This window comes from Heptranchias perlo, chromosome 38 (assembly GCF_035084215.1).
Source record: "Heptranchias perlo isolate sHepPer1 chromosome 38, sHepPer1.hap1, whole genome shotgun sequence".
NCBI lineage: Eukaryota > Metazoa > Chordata > Chondrichthyes > Hexanchiformes > Hexanchidae > Heptranchias > Heptranchias perlo.
The window spans coordinates 19656092-19670980 of record NC_090362.1 but is presented as its reverse complement, the minus strand read 5'-3'; the positions used below and the strand labels follow the sequence as shown (position 1 = coordinate 19670980).

Genomic DNA, 14889 nt, shown 5'->3' with positions numbered 1-14889 from the left:
ATGGACAAGCTGCCTCCTTCGATGCGGAAGAGGCTCTACAGCCTCCCCCAACAGATTGGGACCAAAGCTAGCATCATGGATGATGAAGAAGAAGAAGAAGAAGAAGAAGACGGCGGCGGCGGCGGGGACACCGGGAGAAGGAGCATTAAAATGAAGCCACTTCCATCCCCTTCTGGGGGAGGTGCGAAAGGTGTAGGAGAGCCCAGGGCAGGGGAAAGCAACATCATGGAAACAGATGTCAGCAAGACCTTTAAAAGCAGCACGAACGGGGACTGCCGGCGGTTCCGGGGGAGCCTTTCCTCGGTTGCGAGCAGGCACCTTCACGACCCCGATGCGGCGGAGGAGAAACGGCTGATCGTGGAAGGGGAGTCCACCCCGAGCGAGGACACCAACCTCGGCAGCGATGGCTCCGCGTCCGACCAGAGCTGCCAGGCAGCCTCCAAACAGCATCCGACAGCCGGCCAGCAGCCGAACTCGGCTTTCCTCAAAGTAGACGGTGCCGACCAGCTCTTCCTGGACGACGATCTGCGGGCCAGCCAAGCCGGCTTCATGCAGAGGCAGTTTGGGGCCATGCTGCAGCCGGGAGTTAACAAGTTTTCCCTGAGGATGTTTGGGAGCCAAAAGGCTGTGGAGAGGGAGCAGGAACGCGTCAAATCGGCTGGGTTTTGGATAGTTCACCCTTACAGTGACTTCAGGTACTGATTTACTCTTTCCCCCTCCCACTGTAATGATAGGATGGATACTAAGGAGCTTTTTTCCCTTCGTTCAGGGTTCTATAACAAGGGGGCATAGATTCAAGGTAAAAGGCGGGAGGTTTAGAGGGGATTTGAGAAAGAACTTTTTCACCCAGAGGGTGGTTGGAGTCTGGAACTCACTGCCTGAGAGGGTTGTGGAGGCAGGAACCCTCACAACATTCAAGAAGCATTTGGATGAGCACTTGAAATGCCATAGCATACAAGGCTACGGACCAAATGCTGGAATGTGGGATTAGAGTAGACTGGGCTTGATGGCCGGCGCGGACACGATGGGCCGAAGGGCCTCTATCCGTGCTGTATAACTCTATGACTCTATGACTGTTGTGCCCCACCGACTCTGCACATCATCTCCGGCTGATTGAGATCACTTTTTAAAATTCTTTTCGCACATTTCAATAAACGACAATGTTACTCATCATCCCGCTCAAAATATCATTTAGAAACAATTTCTCCTTCATATTCTGCACATTGCACACGTGTAGACGATAGAAGCAAGATATCCCAATATAAGAACAGGGAACTGAGATAAAGTTTGAAATAAGGGAGTTACTGCTGATAAAACGATTGGGAACAACACACTGGAACTGTGGGAGTGTAATTTAAGAAGTTATTATTGGTTTATATTCTATTGAGTTTCAACTCCCGTATAATAAGCCATGAAAACTGCACTAGAAACTCAGTACAAGGTTTTATAAAAGGGCTCGGTAAGATTTAATATATAGAGTTCGATGTTATAAAAGCTCAGTGAACCGTGTACATACTGTGACTGATGTACTGTACATAGCTAGAGATACACATACTGCTCTTTCTCTCTCAACTCTGAATTACACTTTTTACAATGCCGGGAAATCACAGCAAAGTGTTTTTTTATGAGACCAGCTCGTTTGGATGGCTTGTTATCGTACCTTTTTAAAGTAAGTCAGAATTCAGCAATACGTCAGTATTGCAAATGGTTTTGATTACCCATTTTAACACACATTTATTCACAATGAGGTTTGAAGTTGCCTGCCCTTGTACACCTATATAGAATTTTAGAAGGATGTGCTGATCGGCTGAGATGAAGCAGGGAGGGAGGAGGCTCGTGTGGAGCATTAACACCAGAATAGACCAGTCGGGCCGAATGGCCTGTTTCTGTGCTGTAAATTCTATGTAAATAGGTCCACTGCCATATCTCGTCGCAAAGTATAGTTTCATCATTTACTTATATATCGTATTCCCATCCATTGTACACGGCGAGAGTGAATCACCAGGGAATGAGAGATGAGCGAGAACATTAAGTCTCTGCGACCCAGTAAATATTACACTTTGCAAAGGGTGAAAGCGAGCCTTGGAGGGTGAGCATTTGGACAAGCTCTCACCCAACAACCAGCCCTTTGATTGCCGATAGCATCTGACCCTAATGTGTGTTTAAGACCAACATGAGGTTGGGGAGAGGACTGGAAAAGTTGCCCGCACGCGTTGGCTCCGCGCTCCATCGCATCGATGCTGATCGCTGGGCGGCCGCTGTCCCCGGTCCTGAACGCTCCCGTTAATTGCTGCGTGTCTCGGGCTCAGTCCTGACTGTTTCGGGAAAACCCGTCTTCCGAGCGAATGTGTTTGCAACAAAGTTAATGCCATCTCCACTGTAACAAAGTCAGTAGAACGAGTTCAGTTAATGCAAACGCTGCAGATTCCCTTTGGCGGGTTCAAGGACTCACAATAAGTTGTTCGATTCAGCAGCAATACGAAGTTAGAATTGTAAAGAATAAACTATTGGGTTGGGGGGAAATCGCGGATTTAATCCTGGACAATGTGATTTTACTTTTTTTTTTGGTCGAGATTAAGGTCTCCAAAAGCCCTAGATCTAAAAACAGTAGAACTTTAGCATCGGAAATCTGATCCCCACACATCGTCCTCTCCATCTGTCTCTGTCCTTTTATAATATGCACTGATAATTTTATTTCTCGGCAGTTACCTGTTGATTCTCACCCCAGAAACGTGCGGTGATTCTATCACAGCCCTTAATTTTTTCTCTTGTGCGGAATATCCCTCAACCGCCAAGGTGTCCATTACCTGCAAGAAATATGGCAGCACCTGCATCATTTTTACAGATGGATGTATGGAAGCGATTACAAGGCTATAATCTTGTCCATGCGTTCAGATGACATGATAAATCGTGACAGCAAAGTACAAATAGTTTATAACTGTCACCTGAACCCTGAGATGAGATTCCATCCTTTCCATCACTCCCATTATTCTTTAGGGTCCTTAAATTACACCGCGGCATATTCGCAAATGCGTTCAATGCTTTCAGGTGCAATTAACTTGTCTGTTACTTTAACGGAGACATTAACCCATTCATTTAACGATTCGCTTTCATGTTCTTGTCTTTAAATACACGAGTAATTGGTAAATATCTCAATTCTAAACTTATTCTATCAAATACACGGTGCAATGCCAATATTTACCATGCTTAACATGTACCACTCATTATCGAAGTAAGAGTACGACCACATTTCCACCGGTATCTGATAATGATAGTGTAATAACACAAAACAATATCAATGATTTTTCTAACACTACAAAGAAATACTTATTAAAGTGATTGGAAAATGTCATGCAAAATGACGAGTATTGCCTCTTGAAGCTGACTCTAACCCACTATTGACTTTGTCACTCATGCATTATCCAGGCAACGTGGAGACGTTCATCATATCACCTAGCTGGCCATGGGATATCCTTAATCGATTTTATAAAGTAATGGTTTCTGCAGATTATGTAACATAAAGGAATAGCTAGTGTTTTAATTAAAATAATAAGCAGTACTACCTGAAAACCATGACCGCGCCAGTGATACCATAAATTCATGATCAAAGAAATCTGTTTCTGTTTCCACTGCCTTATTCATATTTTAACTTAATGTATTGTCATATCCCAGTACTGAGATGTCACATCTTAAATCTGATTAAGCTTCAAGTCATTAAAAACACAGTTAATGGTTTTCCAAAGTTTAAAACATGCTGTATGTCACTATGTGCAAACAACTTATGATGTAGCTTTGGAATGTGTTGTGACAGCTCTTAGTGTAAAAATATATTATTCTTTCAACCACGCTTCGTCCCAGCAGATTAAACCTTAAATGATCTGAGCAACATTGATTGTAAAGTTATACTGTGGTTTAATGAGTCACAAACAATTTGAATGTGGTACATTTCATCACCTCCTCTTCATATTCAGTAAACTGCAGGGTGTAGTATGTGGGTAGCACATCGTGGTTTCATTGATGTAAGTGAGAGGTTCGCTCGTCCTGAGCACAAGAATGGAAAGGTTTGATTAATGTATCTACTTCAATTTAAGGAGCAAAATAAAAAGGCACAGTCTGTGTACTGGAGGTTGGCAAGGCAATAGGTAATGGTAGGACATTAATTCAGGTCCCTGATTCCAACTTGGTCATTTCCAGATCTCAACAAAGAGAGGCGCCAAGTGAAAGTCAAATATATCCCCATAGGGAAGAAGGCAAAATAAACATGCGATTCATTCTGGACTGCTGCTCGTATTGGAGACTTCAACAACAACAACAATAACAACAACAAACTGCATTTATATAGCAGCTTTAATGTAATAAAACATCCCAAGGCGCTTCACAGGAGCGATTATCAAACAAAATTTGACACCGAGCCACATAAGCAGATATTAGAACAGGTAACCAAAATCTTGATCAAAGAGGGAGGTTTTAATGAGTGTCTTAAAGGAGGAGAGAGAGAGGTAGAGAGGTGGAGAAGCTTAGGGAGGGAATTCCAGAGCTTAGGGCCTAGGCAGCTGAAGGCACATCATCAATGTAAGTGAGTGAAAGTCGGGGAGGGATAAGAGGCCAGAATTGGAGGAGCACAGAGATCTCAGAGGGTTGTGGAGCTGAAGGAGGTTACAGAGATAGGGAGGGATGAGGCCATGGAGAGATTTGAAAACAAGGATGAGAATTTTTAAGTCGAGGCGTTCCCAGAGCGGCAGCCAATGTAGTTCAGCGAGCAAAGGAGAGATGGGTGAACGGGACTTAGTGCAAGTTAGGATACGGGCATCAGAGTTTTTTATGTGCTCAAGTTTACAGAGCAGTATTGGCAGGGGCCTGATGGTCACCAGTTTGCCATTTCAGTTGGGGGATGTATGGTGTGTAACAAAAGAAGATTTAAGGAGAGAAAAAGGAAAAAGATCATAAAATAGCCACTTACAAAATTTTCAAGTATAAGAATCTGTGGCAATGTGATTTTCTGATGTGGTAAAGGTGGGACTCTACCAACGAATTTGGAACACGATGGGGAAGACCATTGGAGTGCAGGATTGGGGGATGAAAATCCTCTTCTGAGGATGAGTAGAGGGATGACCTCTACCAGTAAGTTAATTCAGGAATGAATTCAAATCCTGCTTTCAGAGGTGGGGGAAGTGTAGAAGGGTGGATGTAGGGCAAAATGAAGCACCTTTTTTAAAATGTTGAATGTAAGAATGCAGATGCAGGGCTATATTTGGAATATCGTGCTGGATGTTCCATGGTTTTTAAAACTGATGATATCAATGTTGAGTTAAATATCAGTATTTGTAATAAATTTGTATTTAAACTTATTAAAAATATTTCTCTGGACTATCACAGTGTAAAATTAGCACCAGATAATAAGAGTGAAGGAAAGGCATCAATTAACAAAAATAATGAGGAGTCCTTAGTTTTATTCAGCGAGGATATCTAAATTACATATTCAGAGTTTGTAAAGGACGGTTTTCCTAGTTTTATGTAACATTTTTATCAGCTTATTTATTTATTTTGTCACCAATATTCTCCTTCCGCCCCCCCCCCTCCCACCACCGAATGTATTGATTCCTTGCTGGGATACCATGGGCACCAGTCACCCTCCAGTACCTCATCCCAACTGGCAATCATTCATCCATATGTGAGCTTTGACAGCGTGTTTCAGCGGTGGGTTTCAACCATGGGGGCAGCAGTATCGAGCTCGATCCTGTCCTCACCCAACACCCACGGACCTTCTGGACGAGGCTCGGGAGTGGGAAACCTGGCCGAATTTTCCCTTGTTAACCAAGAGGCACTGAAGCCAACTGTAGCACTGCCACTCTGGCTGAGATCAGCTGAGTCAGCACACACCAAGAATCAATCTTGGGACCGTCTTTCTCACATATGGTTCAGCTACTCATAAGACACCAGTTTATTTTAACTGCTGACTGCATCTTGTAGGGCTGTACATCACTTTATTTTAAAATGTAGAACTGTCTTTTAACAATAGTGCAACTAATTCATGTGGTTTAAATGTATAACTGCTCCTCAGTTATTGCTGAGTATTTTCCAGAATATGCTATTTTCGTATGAACATTTAAAAATGTTTTTAAAAAAAAAACTTTTCCCAGCTTTCAGTATTAGAATATTTAAAAAGAATAATTATACATAAAGTATATATTTACAGAAAGTCGTTCAATGCATGCAGTACTTATTCTCACTCTGGGAGCAGTAGAATGCACTGGATTCAGCTTATTACTGTCGCTCTTACCTTCATGCTCATTAACATTTTCTTTTTCCTAAAGTAATAATTATAAAAAAAAGTAAAAACAAAGTTCTATGGTGTGATATGTGCATTTTTGTACCAATTTTCCCACTGTAGGTTTTCCTGTGCCACGTAGCACCCCTGGCAGTGAGGGCAAGTAGGCAGACATCCGAGCGCCTGCCAGCGCCCCTGTGAAACTGGCCCGTAGCAGGCTTGCGAGAATTTCCCAGGGTGAGTCTCCCTGGATGCCTGAAATTGGGAACTCACTCCCTGGGAAACCTCAGGAATGAGCCCACTTCCTGCCAAGCCAGCTATAAATAAATAAGCTGTTATCGAGAGGAATCCATGTTGTTTATATACAGGGAAGAATCACAGTACTTGTACATAAAGAGGGACGCATAAACTCCGACTAGTTGGCAATCAGTTGCTTTTTTCCGTCAATGTACCTATCACATTTTATCTGCTCAAAGCTGCCCCCTGTGTTTTAAATTGATAGTTGAGCTACTTCTGGTGTCAGTTTTACAATACAGAGGGCAACACGGGGCCATTCTGTGGAACTGTTATAAACAACATAAATTCATTCCACTTGTTCATTTCAAATCCCCAGCTGTAACAGTGCCGACTGAGAGAAATATAATTTAATAGAACTGTAAAGTTGCTGGGACAGACGCATTATGGTGGTGTTTTAGTCCATTTGTAATCTATTGCCATTTGCAGCCTATAATGTACGGCAGTAAGGCAACTGAGAATGTGGACCTTAGAATATAACTTGTGACACTAAGCAAATAACACATCATGATTGATAACATATCTAATGGATGTTTTTGTTGATGTGGAAAGTTAGATTGATGGTCTTTGTGAATAAATAGCTCTTACAGTGTATTTAGAGATGTCACTTCTTCAGTTGCAGAATGTTACTATGTCAGTGAGAATCTACGGTGACAATAACTAGAGTAAAGAAAGTATTAAAATTATAATTTGATGTTATAAATGTAGTTCAGCCAAGACATTATTTCCCACCCACCCCTTTTTTTGGTTATTTAATTCTCCATCTCTCTTTTGGTTTTCTGAGCAATTATTCCCTTACCGAGATGGGGAGCAGGTGAGCTGCGGTGAGACTTCTGCCAGTGATGCTCGGTCCGGCCACTTAAAGTCTCTTGCCCCTGCTGTAGGGGAAATGCCACGCCTTTCCGAGGGTTCGCCCACTGAGTCTATATGGGTAGAACTGAAGAATAAGAAGGGAGAGATCACTTTGATAGGATTGTACTACAGACCCCCAAATAGTCAACGGGAAATTGAGGAGCAAATATGTAAGGAGATTACAGACAGCTGCAAGAAAAATAGGGTGGTAATAGTAGGGGACTTTAACTTTCTCAACATTGACTGGGACAGCCATAGCATTAGGGGCTTGGATGGAGAGAAATTTGTTGAGTGTATTCAGGAGGAATTTCTCATTCAGTATGTGGATGGCCTGACTAGAGAGGGGGCAAAACTTGACCTCCTCTTGGGAAATAAGGAAGGGCAGGTGACAGAAGTGTTAGTGAGGGATCACTTTGGGACCAGTGATCATAATTCCATTAGTTTTAAGATAGCTATGGAGAATGATAGGTCTGGCCCAAAAGTTAAAATTCTAAATTGGGGAAAGGCCAATTTTGATGGTATTAGACAGGAACTTTCAGAAGTTGATTGGGAGAGTCTGTTGGCAGGCAAAGGGACGTCTGGTAAGTGGGAGGCTTTCAAAAGTGTGTTAACCAGGGTTCAGGGTAAGCACATTCCTTATAAAGTGAAGGGCAAGGCTGGTAGAAGTAGGGAACCTTGGATGACTCGGGGGATTGAGGCCCTAGTCAAAAAGAAGAAGGAGGCATATGACATGCATAGGCAGCTGGGATCAAGTGGATCCCTTGAAGAGTATAGAGATTGCCGGAGTAGAGTTAAGAGAGAAATCAGGAGGGCAAAAAGGGGACATGAGATTGCTTTGGCAGATAAGGCAAAGGAGAATCCAAAGAGCTTCTACAAATACATAAAGGGCAAAAGAGTAACTAGGGAGAGAGTAGGGCCTCCTAAGGATCAACAAGGTCATCTATGTGCGGAACCACAAGAGATGGGTGAGATCCTAAATGAATATTTCACATCGGTATTTACGGTTGAGAAAGGCATGGATGTTAGGGAACTTGGGGAAATAAATAGTGATGTCTTGAGGAGTGTACATATTACAGAGAGGGAGGTGCTGGAAGTCTTAACGTGCATCAAGGTAGATAAATCTCCGGGACCTGATGAAATGTATCCCAGGACGTTATGGGAGGTTAGGGAGGAAATTGCGGGTCCCCTAGCAGAGATATTTGAATCATCGACAGCTACAGGTGAGGTGCCTGAAGATTGGAGGGTAGCAAATGTTGTGCCTTTGTTTAAGAAGGGCGGCAGGGAAAAGCCTGGGAACTACAGACCGGTGAGCCTGACATCTGTAGTGGGTAAGTTGTTTGAGGGTATTCTGAGAGACAGGATCTACAGGCATTTGGAGAGGCAAGGACTGATTAGGAACAGTCAGCATGGTTTTGTGAGTGGAAAATCATGTCTCACGAATTTGATTGAGTTTTTTGAAGGGGTAACCAAGAAGATAGATGAGGGCTGTGCAGTAGACGTGGTCTACATGGACTTTAGCAAAGCCTTTGACAAGGTACCGCATGGTAGGTTGTTACATAAGGTTAAATCTCACGGGATCCAAGGTGAGGTAGCCAATTGGATACAAAATTGGATTGACGACAGAAGACAGAGGGTGGTTGTAGAGGGTTGTTTTTCAAACTGGAGGCCTGTGACCAGCGGTGTGCCTCAGGGATCGGTGCTGGGTCCGCTGTTATTTGTTATTTATATTAATGATTTGGATGAGAATTTAGGAGGCATGGTTAATAAGTTTGCAGATGACATCAAGATTGGTGACATTGTGGACAGTGAAGAAGGATAGCTAGGATTGCAACGGGATCTTGATAAATTGGGCCAGTGGGCCGATGAATGGCAGATGGAGTTTAATTTAGATAAATGTGAGGTGATGCATTTTGGTAGATCGAATCGGGCCAGGACCTACTCCGTTAATGGTAGGGCGCTGGGGAGAGTTATAGAACAAAGAGATCTAGGAGTACAGGTTCATAGCTCCTTGAAAGTGGAGTCACAGGTGGATAGGGTGGTGAAGAAGGCATTCAGCATGCTTGGTTTCATTGGTCAGAACATTGAATACAGGAGTTGGGATGTCTTGTTGAAGTTGTACAAGACATTAGTTAGGCCACACTTGGAATACTGTGTACAGTTCTGGTCACCCTATTATAGAAAGGATATTATTAAACTAGAAAGAGTGCAGAAAAGATTTACTAGGATGCTACCGGGACTTGATGGTTTGACTTATAGGGAGAGGTTGGATAGACTGAGACTTTTTTCCCTGGAGAGTAGGAGGTTTGGGGGTGATCTTATAGAAGTCTATAAAATAATGAGGGGCATAGATAAGGTAGATAGTCAAAATCTTTTCCCAAAGGTAGGGGAGTCTATAACGAGGGGGCATAGATTTAAGGTGAGAGGGGAGAGATACAAAAGGGTCCAGAGGGGCAATTTTTTCACTCAAAGGGTGGTGAGTGTCTGGAACGAGCTGCCAGAGGCAGTAGTAGAGGCGGGTACAATTTTGTCTTTTAAAAAGCATTTGGATAGTTACATGGGTAAGATGGGTATAGAGGGATATGGGCCAAGTGCAGGCAATTGGGACTAGCTTAGTGGTATAAACTGGGCGACATGGACATGTTGGGCCGAAGGGCCTGTTTCCATGTTGTAAACTTCTATGCTTCTAGTCACCTGTCCCATTTCAAATCAAGAATTTGTCATTCGGTTGACACAAATATTTGTTGATTTTTGCAAGGGGCAGCAGAGTTTTGAACGAGCTGAAGTGTACAGAAGGTGTAGCATGGAAGGCTGGCCAGGAGAGCTTTGGAATAGTAAAATTTGGAGCTGACAAAGGCATGGATGAGGGCTTCAGCAGCAGATGGGCAGAGGTTGAGGCCAAGGAGGGTGATGTTATGGAGGTGGAAGTCGGCGTTTTAGGATATGGTGTTGGAAGTTCAGCTCAGGGTTGAATAGGACACCAAGATCAAGTGGCGAGGGAGGGCAATGGATTTGGTGGCGAGGGTTGAGGGAGGTGATGGAGAGGTAGAGCTGGGTGTCTTCAGCATACATGTGGAAGCTGACCCCACGTCTGTTGATGAGAACTCATAATCTGCTCTCACAGTTTAACAACTCCCTCATCGGTAAGTTTGCCTGCGGTGCTCAGATTATTTCCTATTTATTCACTATTACCTGCAAAACTTTCCTTCTGTGCCACACAACACTTTGAGATATGAGCTGCTATTGCTCAGCCTCTATTCCGACTATCAGGAGGTATTTATAAATGACTGGGGAGTCTCCTTTCTTCCCTGTTGAGGAGGGTCTCGCCTCCATCCTGCACCTCCTACAACGATACAACTTAATGGGAAAAACACTGCAGTGAATCAACTTGTACAGATTCCCATTTAGCTGTGCCATTGTGGGAAGTGCAGGACACAGGGCTCACACCTATATCCTCCAACCCTGTTAAGAATTCCCTTCTAAAATTCTCTAATTTACATCCCTAGGAATGGATGCACACGTTGTTTAAATTCTTGTTTACAAAAGTCAACTAAGTCAATTAATATTTTATTTGTGACTAATGAGTTTACTTTACCTGCTACATAATTAATGTGCTTAGAGTGGAATTAGTGATGTGAGAACTGATCGGCACTAATGTCAAAAAAGTGACCTGCGGTAGCATAAAATAATATTTTATTTTCTCAATTGGGCAATACTATGTCTAAATATTGGCTTATAATAGTTTATTGAAATAATGTTTCTTTTGACTTTACATACAAAGGAAAATATTTCCCTTTGTTTGTTCTAAACACTTATATTTTGTAAACTCGTCATTATGGTTCTCGTTGACAAAATGAACAATAATTAAGCTGCGGTTTGACCTTTTAAATTTACTTTCCACCAGCCTTCTTTTCTTAAAATATTAGTATTACAGAATATAAAAAACTGTTAATCTGTGGAATGGTCTTTTTGTTTAGTCTGAAGAAAATGAAAATTCACTCTGTTAACTCTTAAATTGCTTACAGGTAAATTCAGTCTCCGTGGGTGAGCCTTCTTTCTTATTTCACACATTCTGATGTTGAAATCAATATTAATCTTACAAGAATAAATCTACTCAAATGTCAAAATTGATTTTATTACTGTAATGTTAACTATGTACTACCAATAAAAAAAAAACACTTCTAATTTAATTTCAAGTTATATTTTAACACTTTTACCTGTTGTCACCCAGTCATTCTCTGTTCTACTAACTTTCTTTTCCTCATCTTATCTTCACTCAAACATTGCTTTTATTTTAATTTCACCCTTTTATCTAAACAATTTACTGTATTTTACTTATTCTAAATGTTTCCCATTGACCTTTAAAATGTTGCAATTTTTCTGCTTTTTTCCCCCATTCTCTGTTTATTTATTTATTTATCTCTCTCTCTCCTTCTCTCCTAGTGGTAGTATTTTAGTAAAAACATGAGATGCAAATAAATATTTCTCCAATATAACAAATAACAATATTTGAAAGTGTAGTGGCCAACAGCACATGGGATATTATTTGGCTTGTGCTGAAGTATAAATGTTTGTTTGTATACTGTGGACTAATGCATAGCATTGACATGAAAAGGGATATTATTCAGATAATCAGACTGTACACTGTGCTGTGTTCAACTGTGATATAAAAATGATGCTGATGCTCTTGTTCTGGTTAAAATATTTTGGGGGTCTGTTAAAATTATGCTGGAGAGAAAAAATATTCTCTGCATTTTCAAGCAAAAGTACTTTTTACGTCATGCTAAAAATGAGTGAGCAGAATTCAAGCAGATCAACAGTTACAGGAAGAAAAAAGCACCACTTTTTTTTCTGTCTGTGAGTAATACCACAGAAGATCAAATAGTGTTTTCAAAGCCTTTACTCGTATGTCTGCAGATTTATCAGAGTGGGAGGGATCAACAGAAAAGAGCACTTTTACAGTTTGGGGCTTTCCCCAGTTCTTTTCCTTGTGTTTTGCAGTCAGACTACAGTTTTCATAAGTAGGCTAATTCTCTTAGGAACTGAAGCCTTGAGTCTTTGCTTATTGCCAAGTATGGATGAGTGTGCCCAGTTTAGCAATTAGTTCCTACTAACCCCTAATCATGGTATATCGCTCACTGGAGAATACATGGGAAAGCCACCAAATTTTCCCATCCCCTCAGAACACAAAATAAGATCCACGAGAGCAATGTACGTACGCCTACCTGTTCAGATTTATTTATGGGTGAATTAATATACAGAAGAAAAAAGACATACTAGAAGCGTACAATAATCAATCTTACACAACCCATGAACAAGTAGAAAACCCCCCTCAGAAATCTTTGCACTTCTTTCCAGCAAGTTCTTCATAGTAATCTTCGGTGATCGCAGCAAGAGGTAACTCCCACAATTCCTATTCGCACTCCGTGATAAGGCTAGGCAAGATACAAAGACTGTAGACCATGAGACCGTCCCTGGATTACTTTCTTTATAAAAATGCAGACCCTCTGAAGATTATTCTTATCAAACACACATACTAGCAAACCGTCCATTAATAGCCCAGCAAATGAGTATCATCTGAGTGCTGTTCACAACTTTCCATTTGCAATGGTTCATGACACCTGATGAAAGAGGAGACTACATTTTTCACCACCTCAGGAGGGAGGCAAGAAACAGTTTCAATTAGACAAAATGAGTTCTCTAGCTGTGAGTCAGACAACATATAATCGTTATGTAGCCACAGGACAAAGAGTTCCTAACACAAAGACCTAAACCATTTTTTCATGTCAAATATGCTTTATCCATCTAAAAATCACATAAAATAAAGGCAGAAAACCACATTTCCATCAAAAATAACATTTTTAAAAAACTACATTTAAACACTTTTGAAGCACAGTTTTAAATATGATACGGTTATATTGTAAAAAGGAAAAAAAAACTTTAAAAAATATTCATTTAGAATTTTGCAAATAGTAACTGGAACTAAAAATGTAATATTTATTTTTGCCCGATTTAAGAATCTGTCACCTAAACTTCAGCATTCCTGCTGAAAGTGGGAGTGAGCATACCTCCCAACCACCCTATTTTGTTTGGGACATGCAACTTTACACAGCACCATTAAAGAAAACAGCAGCAGCATGCAGGGACCCCAAGCTGGCAAAAGCAGCTGACTTGCCAGTTCCATAGACAATTGCACTCGTCCCTAAGCAGAAACGACAGCTCCATCCTTTCAACATTTTGTGAGGTACGGGGAACAGTGCAAACGAGTGTGGCACATCCTCAAGCCAGTTTGGAAGTTAATGCAATGACTGTTAAAATAAACAGTTTACAGAACGGACTCTGCCACTAAAACAGATTACCCGGTCATTATCAAATTGTTGTTTGTGGGACCTTGCTGTGCACAAATTGGCTGCCGTGTTTCCTACGTTACAACAGTGACTACACTTCAAAAGTACTTAATTGGCTGTAAGATGCTTTGGGATGTCCTGAGGTCGTGAAAGGCGCTATATAAATGCAAGTCTCTTTTTTTAAAATGTTAATAATTGCTCCCTTCTATGTTGTCTGGTCTCATTTTGTAACTGCCAGCTCATGGTGTATGTGTATGTTGCCTTTAGCAAACAGTTTTGGTTGGTGTGAAATTCAGTTTGAATTTCGCTTTCATTATTCTCATTGGCATAAACTTGTGAATTGCTTCTATTCATATTTTCATTCATTGAGTCTTATTTCTAGATAGTTATTATAATACCAACCCAAATATAGATTTATAAGTGGAGATGAGATAGAAAAAAAACTGCAAAATTCTGGAAATCTGAAATGTAAAAAGAAATTCTGAAAATACACAGTAGGTTGTTCAATATCTAAAAGGAGAAGAAAGGGTAGCAATATTTTGAATAGGACCATTCATCAGAACTGACTTCTGATGAATAAATTAGGGAAAAAATACTGCTTAAGTGTTTTGATTCATCTGAAAAGCTTTCTGCTGTTTCCTTGGACTGTTTAGTTCAAGAGCAGCAAAATACGTTCTATGGCTTTATGAATAAAGATCAGTCGATAAGAGCTAATCCTAGGGGATTCCCTCTGTCTCATGAACCTCCTTGACTGACTCTGCATATTTACAAATTTCTCATTATTATAGGAACAGTCTGCATCAGATTGAGAATTTCTGCACATAAAATCATGGATACTTCCAGATGAGATCACGGTGTCTAGTTAATGTCTTTGGTGCTGAAAACACTCATTATTGTTTCCTGTCCACAGTTATTTTGCGGTTTTATATTGAGGTGCTGAAATTTAATCAATGCTTTGATTGGTGGTTCAGTCATATTTACAGGGGCTACTTGATTGGTGGTTCAGTTATATTTACAGGGGCTGTGCTGTGTTTACAGGGGCTGTGCTGTGTTTACAGGGGCTGTGCTGTGTTTACAGGGGCTGTGCTGTGTTTACAGGGGCTGTGCTGTGTTTACAGGGGCTGTGCTGTG

General features: G+C 41.2%; 1 protein-coding gene across 1 annotated transcript in view; it reads left to right on the top strand.

The window, feature by feature from the left end:
- The window catches only part of LOC137304598 (potassium/sodium hyperpolarization-activated cyclic nucleotide-gated channel 3-like), a 202802-nt gene continuing 187913 nt past the window's right edge, over window positions 1-14889 (top strand). The window contains exon 1 of the mRNA XM_067973240.1: window positions 1-695. Within this exon, the coding sequence (XP_067829341.1) occupies window positions 1-695 (695 nt within the window). The remainder of the gene's footprint in view (window positions 696-14889) is intronic.